Below are 8,678 nucleotides of genomic sequence, written 5' to 3' on the forward strand. Positions count from 1 at the left end.
GCTGTATAACACCACGCTATGACCAATGGGATTGAAGTATCAATGAAAAATGTTGCAAAAACGTAGAAAATTTATTCATTTTGAGAGCTTTCGTTCTGTGCGCTGCGTAAACGATTAAAATTACACAACATTCATGTATGAACGAATTGTTCCTTTTAAAAAGTTCTAAAAAGTACTTATATAATAAAACAAAGTAACCGACCGCATCTGTCTAGCTAGCTGAACGCCATAAACTCAAACACTACTCAACGAATCTCGGCGAAATTTGTTGTGGAGATTGTTACTATTTTTTATCCCGGGAAAATATATAGCCGGAATTTTATCCCGGAAAACGTTTTCACGCGGGCGAAGCCGTAAGCGACAGCTATAATATTTTCTGGTTACTTAACCGTTCTGTGTGGATTACTTCGGCCGTTTCGGCGAGTGTTTATATCTGTACAGTGAGATTACGTTCACTATTGATTTAATTTTATTAATTTATTAATAGCCTTCTTCTTATTACGATTATTAAATCATGAATATTGGAACATGAATTATGAAATTAATTTTAAATGCTGGATAAAGTGATAGATTTTTACAATTAGGTATTAGATTACGTTAGATGTTCGTTGCTTAATTCTTTTAATGGCAATACAAAAGTTGTTCTGTCAATATACCTATGATATCTATATGTCAAAAACTTGGGTACACAAAAATATGTCTTATATACATGAGCGGAAAATCTCAAGTCCGAGAAATAACCATAGTTTTATTAAGAGACATGTGGCTAATACCATATACATATTATCAAAATATAACTTTAATTTGAAATATCCATATGCGGTTCACTCTAAAAATTAATACTCATAATAAAAAGTATTGACATTGAAGTTTTATCGATTTAAAATTAAATTTAAATGCTAAGGATATGGGTCGTAAAATTCCAGCTAAGAAACATCGTGGTGTTAAGGATCCACTGGTGCAACAGGCGAGGCGACTACAAAGGTACTTAATATGGCACACAATCTCAAAGTTAAAGATTTTTAAGAAAATGTATTCATAAGTCAATTGGACTTTTGTTTAGTGATACTTATATTTAACAAATTATAGATAGATACTTGCATTACTAGAATCTATCCTAGAAATTTGTTCACAGCATAACATACAACCACATATTGAAAATACGTGAATGATTTTAGTTTGAAGTCTAAAATAAACGCTCCGCCCAATGATCCGGATGACCAGCCGGTGCCGCGCTCGCTGACCAGGTTGTTTGAGTTCCAAAACAAACACAAGGAGGATAAGACACATAAGAAGAAAAAGCCATTGAAACGACTGGAACACGCCAAAGGTAACATGTTAATGTAACAATAATTCATAAATTTTATCCATGGAAGTACTAAAAATTATATTGTAAATTGTTCCAGAAAAATAAAACAGATGAAGTTATATTCAAATTAGTTTCTAAAAGGTTGAAACAGATCTGTATTGTTATTTTTATTATTTATTAGGTTGTTCAGCAGACTTAACATCATAATCACAATAATTAAAATATTATAACTTATAGGTATTATGTAGCCTAAGTTAGGAAAACTCAACATGTATATAATTTTATATTAATTTAGTTTGTAAAACATGGAGCACAAACACTCATTCCAGACAATATATTATTCTATGAATATTTTGTTTTCTAATTTTAGTTTTTCCAAAAAATTACTTATTCAGACCAAATGACAATTGAATCTTAATCATACTACTTAATATTATAAATGTGAAACTGGGAAAATGTTTGGATGTATGGATGTTTGTTAGAATTAGGCACATAACAGCTGAATTGATTATTATTATTATTATTTATTGCTTTGAATGATGAGACAACCTTACCGTTTGCCTGATACAGCATAAACAGTAGAAACACCATCCAACACCTTGAATTACAAAGTATTGTTTAGTATTCTACTGCACTTACCATCCTGAGACATGAGATGTTAAGTCTTATTATGTCCAGTAGTTACACTGGCTACAATGTCCTTCTTACAAGAATGCAACAGTGACTCCACACTGCTCCTTGGCAGCAGAAATAGGCATTGCGGTGGTACCTTCCCAGGCGGACTTGCATGTGAGGGACATACCACCGGTTATGGGTCACTTTCTGGGTTTACACATGGATAATTTGCTCTCATGGGAAATAATGATTACTTTTGTTTACATGAAAATATTAGACATTAAAATAAATCTTTTTTGTGAATTGTATTGCCCTTTTTATATTATAATTTTCTCCTGACATTTCGAAGACTGCAGCCTTTGTGGTCAGGGGGGGGGGCAGAGGTTTTGGTCACCCGCAAAGTCAATGTTACCACATAAAGGAGGCTTCAATCATTATCTGCGACTAGACAAGCCACAAATCCTTGCCAAAGAATACCAATTCCTGTCTAGGATGAATCACGAGGCTATTGAAATTTAAAAACATCCAAATGTCAATAGAGAAGATATTTGGAAGTTTACACAAGCTTGGGATCCAGTTCTATCTTCAATTAAGTCAGAACCCAAAAGACTGGCTGCCAGACTTCAAGACAATGTGAGCTCATTCTGCATAAATTGGACACAACAAAATAGCTAAACATATTTCAATAAATATAAACAAGATGTTTAAAACGTAGATATTTGATTAACACAAATGTATATGCAGGGCACAACAAGAATGATAAAGCCAGTGACAACCCTGTTTCACGTCTGCGCAAACTCCCGGGGGAGACAGGACGGGACTTCTCACTTCGCATTAACAGTGCCATGAAAGCACTACACAACCCAACTGAACAGCTCGACTACCCTGTAAGTAAACTATTGCATTATTCCTCATTCATCATTCCAATTCTCATGCTAGAGAGAATATATATTAACAAGAGATAATTATCCCTTGAAAGTCAACACAATTATGCAGATCTTTTTGAATCTGAATAAAATGACTAAATGTAAATCAATTTTGATAGACAAATTGTCAGTGTACCATCTATCAGTAAAAGAATTTGTTGTTTGGGCTCTACCATTCACTGACCACACAACATTTAGTTATTCTGGTAGTGTTTCCTGCTTTAGTCTGTAATCCAGTTATCAGTAGTACTGATATCAATACATGTTCAAATTTTTTGGCACACGCCTTTTATATCTGAAATGATAAACTGGGCACAACTAGTACTCCTAGTTTTTTCATGTACATTCCTTTCTAAGAAGTAAGATGTGATAGGGAACGTGCCTAACGCCAAGTTCTTTACAAATTCTAGACTTCAGGTTGATACTGAGCAGGAAACCTATTATCACTTTCCACAACCTGAAACTAAAACAACGCATTCAAATTATTTGGACTTTGAAACATAAGAAACTACTTGATGAATACAAGATAATCTTTAACAATGAAATTGTTTCACAGTTACCATAAGATTACCCCCTTATTCATAGATGTTTGAGATACAACAATATTAGCCAATCACACCGGCCCTATGTCTACGCACTGCGAAGGCTGCTATGCCCTCGGCACTCGCCACTGAGAAACAGACTTGTTATCACAGCTTTACTCCGTCCTTAGATAAAAAAGTTTATAAATAAGGGGGTTAGAGTCGAGATTGAAATACAACAATTTTTTTTAAGTATGGCTACTAAACTCTGTAACTATTATTGCCTGCAGGTACACTGGAAATTGAAATAGTTGCGATATTGTAATCTATGTTTAGTTTTATTGATGTAAAAACCAGTTTTGATATAATAATACTGATTTAAGGTCGAAAGCATAATCAATCTATTTTGAGATGAGTTAGTTATATGCAATTTTATTAGTCGCATAGGTCAGTGTTGGTAGAGTGGCGGCGAAAACACTAATCTAACTTATATTTCCTTTCGCACATAATGGCGTACGTGACCAATAAATACTAGACTTTGTTCTCGGTTTTGCTCGTATACGAGGGCGGTCCCGATAAGTACTTAGCCTACAAAAGACAGAACAAAAATTTTGGAAAATAAATTATTTTTCAACATAATCTCCTTTTAATTCTATACATTTGACCCAGCGATGCTCCAACTTCTTTAACCCGTCTGAAAAAAAATTCTCAAGGTCTATAAAGTAGGCCTCCACGGCGGCGGTTACTTCCTCATTCGAGTGAAGTTTCTGCCCAGCGAGCGACTTTTTCAAGTTGGGAAACAGAAAGAAGTCCCATGGGGCCAAATCTAGTGAATACGGTGGATGAGGCAGCAGTTCGTAGCCAATTTGATCAATTTGACCGTGGCGAGTGCGGAGTTGTGAGCCGGTGCATTGGCGTGGTGGAAGAGCACTTATTTCTTCGAATGAGGCTGTTTTTTTTTTTTAAATCGGCGTCGAATCGGCTTAATAATTCTACAAAGTACTGCAGTGTGACCGTTTTGCCCTTCTCCAGGTAGTTAATGTATATTACACCTTCGAATCGAATCACCGACCGATATTGGTCCTTTTCCATTTTTCTGAAATCAACGGACACCCTTGCTTTCACACGCTCTCAAAACAGAACTACAAGTCCGATCCGGCTGAAATTTCGTCAGTAGCCGTCTACAGGAAGGTATTAAGTAGTAGGTAGGTAGGTAGGTAGTTTATAGTACTCGGTAATAATGTAGCTGCTTATTAATGAAAGAAAGAATATGCAGAAGCGAAGTACTAATTTTTAAATTAAATATGTCTTAGTTTCCGTTAATAGAGCTTGTGTAAAACATTTTCCTCGGCCTGTGTCGCTCTCGACGGGATGTACCTATTAGTGTCAGCGTTGGTTTTTAACATAATTAAACTAGTTAAAGTTTATATGTGATGCCAGCTTCGGAGTAGGTAAAAAATAAGTAGTCACTTGAAAATAAACCTCCTGTTTGGTGTTGTTCGCTTAAGATGACGCGAGTAGTGGTCATTATTGCGGTGAATGCGACAATAGTGATGATTGCACATTGTTATCACGACGTGACCGCAAACATTGTGCTGTAGAACCAAACAACGCGACACGACGTGGGCCGCACTACTCACTTGTTATAACTAAATATTTTATTGTTGGTGACGTACATTTGTGGTCAATATAACATGTGCATACTTACACTATACAGTGCAATAGGTTCAAAGGAGCCCAATGTAATCAATTCGATGGATGCTGCTGAGGAGATGCCAATGCTGTGGACTAGTATGCTGGATTATAACTTATCGAAGCGTATTGCCAGAGTGAGAAGGCTTGGGGTTTTATTTCATTCTCATTCCGATGCATGTGTTTCGAACGAAAGATAGATAGAAGATAATTGTTTTAATAATATGAATGTTAAGAACCTAAATATTATATTCAATCATTAATGGTCGGTGTTTTAGCAAGACTTGATGGAAGAAGAGGACGAGAAAGGTGCACGCATGGCGGCGCAGCGCGAGCGGCGCGCACGCAAGCGGCGCCGCGCACACGCACACACCGACTCCGCCGACCCGCTGCCCACGCGGGCGCAGCGACTCGCCGCCAAGAAACTACACAACAAACAGAAAGCGCTGGAGGTACACACGCAAACAACCATAGTCTTTACCCTTATACAATTATCACTATTCACGGGTGATTTAAATTAGAGTTGATTTTAATGTTACTATAAGCCTTCAAGCTCAAAATAAAGTATTAAGGTTGGCGTTCATTTGGCGGAACGAGTGCAGAACATTTTTTATTGTCACAAGTGCTTGTGCATTCGGGTGCAGGTTCGCGCGTGCATGGGTAGATGCTTTATTATTTTCGCCGAATACGTGACTCGTTCAGGAAAGTTGGGGGCATGCCGATGCATGTAGACTGTAGTTGTTCGGTATGTATGTATCGTTGTGTATCAGGCGCAGCAGGAGAAGCGCGAGGTGGTGTACGAGCGCGTGCCGTTCGGCGAGGTGTGCTCGGCGCCGCCCGCGCTGCGGCCGCACAAGCGGCGCGCGCAGGCGCAGGGCCCGGCGCGGCGCGGGCTGCTGCTGAGCGCCATGCTGGGCGACACGGGCGCGCCGGCCGCGGAGGCGCTGCGCCGCGAGCGCGCGCGGCTCGACGCCGTGGCCGCCTACCGCGCACTCCGCGCACACCGCGCACTCCGCGCCGCACCGCACCAGCGCGGGGACACATCGCACTGACAACCATTCTTGTACATAATAATAAAATATTGACCATATTTATAATAACATTTTATTTTTTTGGTACAAGGCTCGATCACACATTCTCACTCAAGTTTGTGACCCGCGCATGTCTGACTTCGACTATCGAAGTCTTTTCATTATTAACATTGCCCGCTACGTCCACCTCGTCACAATAGCATTGAAAAACAGAAATATCCCAAAATGTTTACAATCCTAAGAGTAGTCCTTTATAATTATAAAAAATCTCTAAGATAGTCCAAATATTTTCGCAAACGCCTTATGATCATAATAGCAACGAGTGGGAGTCGAGTGCCATTGTTATGCGTAATAATATGTGATTTAGAAATAAAAACAAAAGTATTGATTTTGTTAATTTACCAATTCCCGGCACTACTAAAATAATTACTTATTTATAGTGTAATATTATTTTATTGCAATCAATAAATAAATTAAAGAAATAATAACATTTATTATTCATGTAAGTATATAAAAAGTACACATCATAGGTAATGACAAGCTAGCAAAGATCGTCACAATTTAATAATAATTATGGGATCACAACGTCATAAAGTAGCGGCAATAGCCTAGTTGGTGATGGAACGGACTGCCGAGACGAATGTCCGCAGGTTCAAATCCCAAGGGCACACACCTCTGACTTATCTATAAAATTATGTGTGTCTTCTTTGTGAATTATCGCTTGCTTTAAAGGTGAAGGAAAATATCGTGAGGAAACCTGCAGATGAACAACCTCGGCGATGAGATTCTATTCGCGTGGAGCCGTAGGTTGGGTGTTAATAAATAACTACACTAAATAACATAATATATAAAAGGAAGTGTGTATTTTCCAAGTGCTATACCATAGAGCCACGATAACCAGTTTAGTTTACTGCATCAATAGACTAACTCGCACGTGGTGCTCACTTGTCACACACAAGAGTAATGTGAAGTAGAAACTACAGTATAGCATATCGGTCGGTCGGTGAGATTGGCGGGAGCCTAGCCGTTAAATATAGTAACGCATTAGATTAATCGGGTAGCGATGATCATTTTTTACTACCAAGTAACACTACGGATTTATTCGCGATGATTCGTTTAATTTTTATTTGTGGGCACAAAATTAAAAACATGATTATAATTAAAAGGTTTTATTAAACGTCACGTGTGTCCTGGAATTTTGTTATAAATATTCTTTAATATTTCTGATTATACAATGCTTACTTCTATTAACAAGAAATGCGAATGCACAATACTATTAGTTATTAAGAAGAGCAGATCTGACGTGGAATAATACAATTACTTTGAAACGATTCCACAGTGATAATTGTTTTTATTGGAGTGGAACCGATGGGCAAAAGTGCAATAATAAATAAGATCAAGGCGGCCGACGTACCCGGCCATATAATCTGACCGGTCGCGGGGACTGTGGTGCGGCATAAAGATATTAAACAAAAGTAAGTTCTTTTAACTTCCCGAGCCTTTCTTTGATGCAGCTGCGTATTATATCTACAGCGCATACGTAACATTAGATCAGCGCCAGTCGCCAGCGCAGACCGCACTGGTAGCTCTAGCTCTTTACCTACTCATGTTCATACGCATCCACGATTCATTACAATAGGAAACTGTATATGTTGGATAAGCTGAAATCAACATAAGTTCAATTATTACAAAACTAATTGCATTATTGGAAAGTTGTGTGATCATGACGAGGCTAAAAGCGTGGTATGGCTGGTGTGGACACAGCTTTACATCGTTACTTGATTACGTGTTTCTGTAATATTTTACGTAATGTATTGCATTCATTTATGATTGCTTATATTTAAGTACAATGTGTTCGTAAAACTTATTTGTATTTTGTTAACGACAATTTATGTAACATACAAAGTACAATTTAATCTGTTGGTGTGTGTCATTACCAGAACAAAGAAATACGAAGTGTCGGGAATAAAAATTAAACAAATTTATCGCGAAAGGGCTCGTGAGGTAGTTTTATTTCCATATCAAACATGCCGCGTTGATATAGGAAATCGTTATAACTAGTTACTTTACGTACTGCGACCGATTCGGCTCTCACATAGTTAGGTAGGTATAAGCAAATTGACGTTCCCGTGGACTCGTCTTTCTGGGACCGTCCGACCTAGATACTCATCTAAATCTTATATTCTCGTCATGTAAACCAAAGCACAGACAGACCCAGCAGTGCTTTGGACAAGTCACTTCACTTGATGGGGTTTTCTTTAATAAGTAAATATTAACTTCAAAAACAAACACAAGGAGCCGAGAACCCGTTTTCGACTTTATAACAACCAAACATAATGCTATTTAGATACATATTGTCCTTTGGTCGGCCGTTAGATTTAACTATCATGGGAGGAGAAGCAAGTGACAACTTGACCATCCAAATTACAAATACAGGGCAAAATATTTTTCTTTGATTATTTTTACGTCATGGCGCGTCACCACCGCGACACATTACACACCGATCAACGCAGATAGAGCATTCGACGTTCTATTAATAGAGCTGTACACGATGGATGTCACTGGTGACCGGTGAATGACAAGA

General features: G+C 38.0%; 1 protein-coding gene across 1 annotated transcript; it reads left to right on the forward strand.

The window, feature by feature from the left end:
* The first annotated feature begins 686 nt into the window (after positions 1-686).
* LOC115451460 (UPF0653 protein C607.02c) lies at positions 687-6,320 on the forward strand. The gene is made up of 5 exons (XM_030179796.2): positions 687-984; positions 1,179-1,330; positions 2,669-2,811; positions 5,342-5,515; positions 5,834-6,320. The coding sequence occupies exons 1-5, from the start codon at positions 908-910 to the stop codon at positions 6,113-6,115; spliced, it is 828 nt and encodes a 275-aa protein (XP_030035656.1). The 5' UTR covers positions 687-907; the 3' UTR covers positions 6,116-6,320.
* Positions 6,321-8,678: the final 2,358 nt, after the last annotated feature.

This window comes from Manduca sexta, chromosome 12, assembly GCF_014839805.1.
Source record: "Manduca sexta isolate Smith_Timp_Sample1 chromosome 12, JHU_Msex_v1.0, whole genome shotgun sequence".
Lineage (NCBI taxonomy): Eukaryota > Metazoa > Arthropoda > Insecta > Lepidoptera > Sphingidae > Manduca > Manduca sexta.

Excerpts from the sequence above, each read along its gene's own strand:
- LOC115451460 (XM_030179796.2), top strand. The coding sequence starts at position 908 with ATGGGTCGTAAAATTCCAGCTAAGAAACATCGTGGTGTTAAGGATCCA. Across the intron at positions 1,331-2,668 it reads ACGACTGGAACACGCCAAAG|GGCACAACAAGAATGATAAA; the intron begins GTAACATGTTAA and ends ATGTATATGCAG. Across the intron at positions 5,516-5,833 it reads ACAAACAGAAAGCGCTGGAG|GCGCAGCAGGAGAAGCGCGA; the intron begins GTACACACGCAA and ends GTTGTGTATCAG.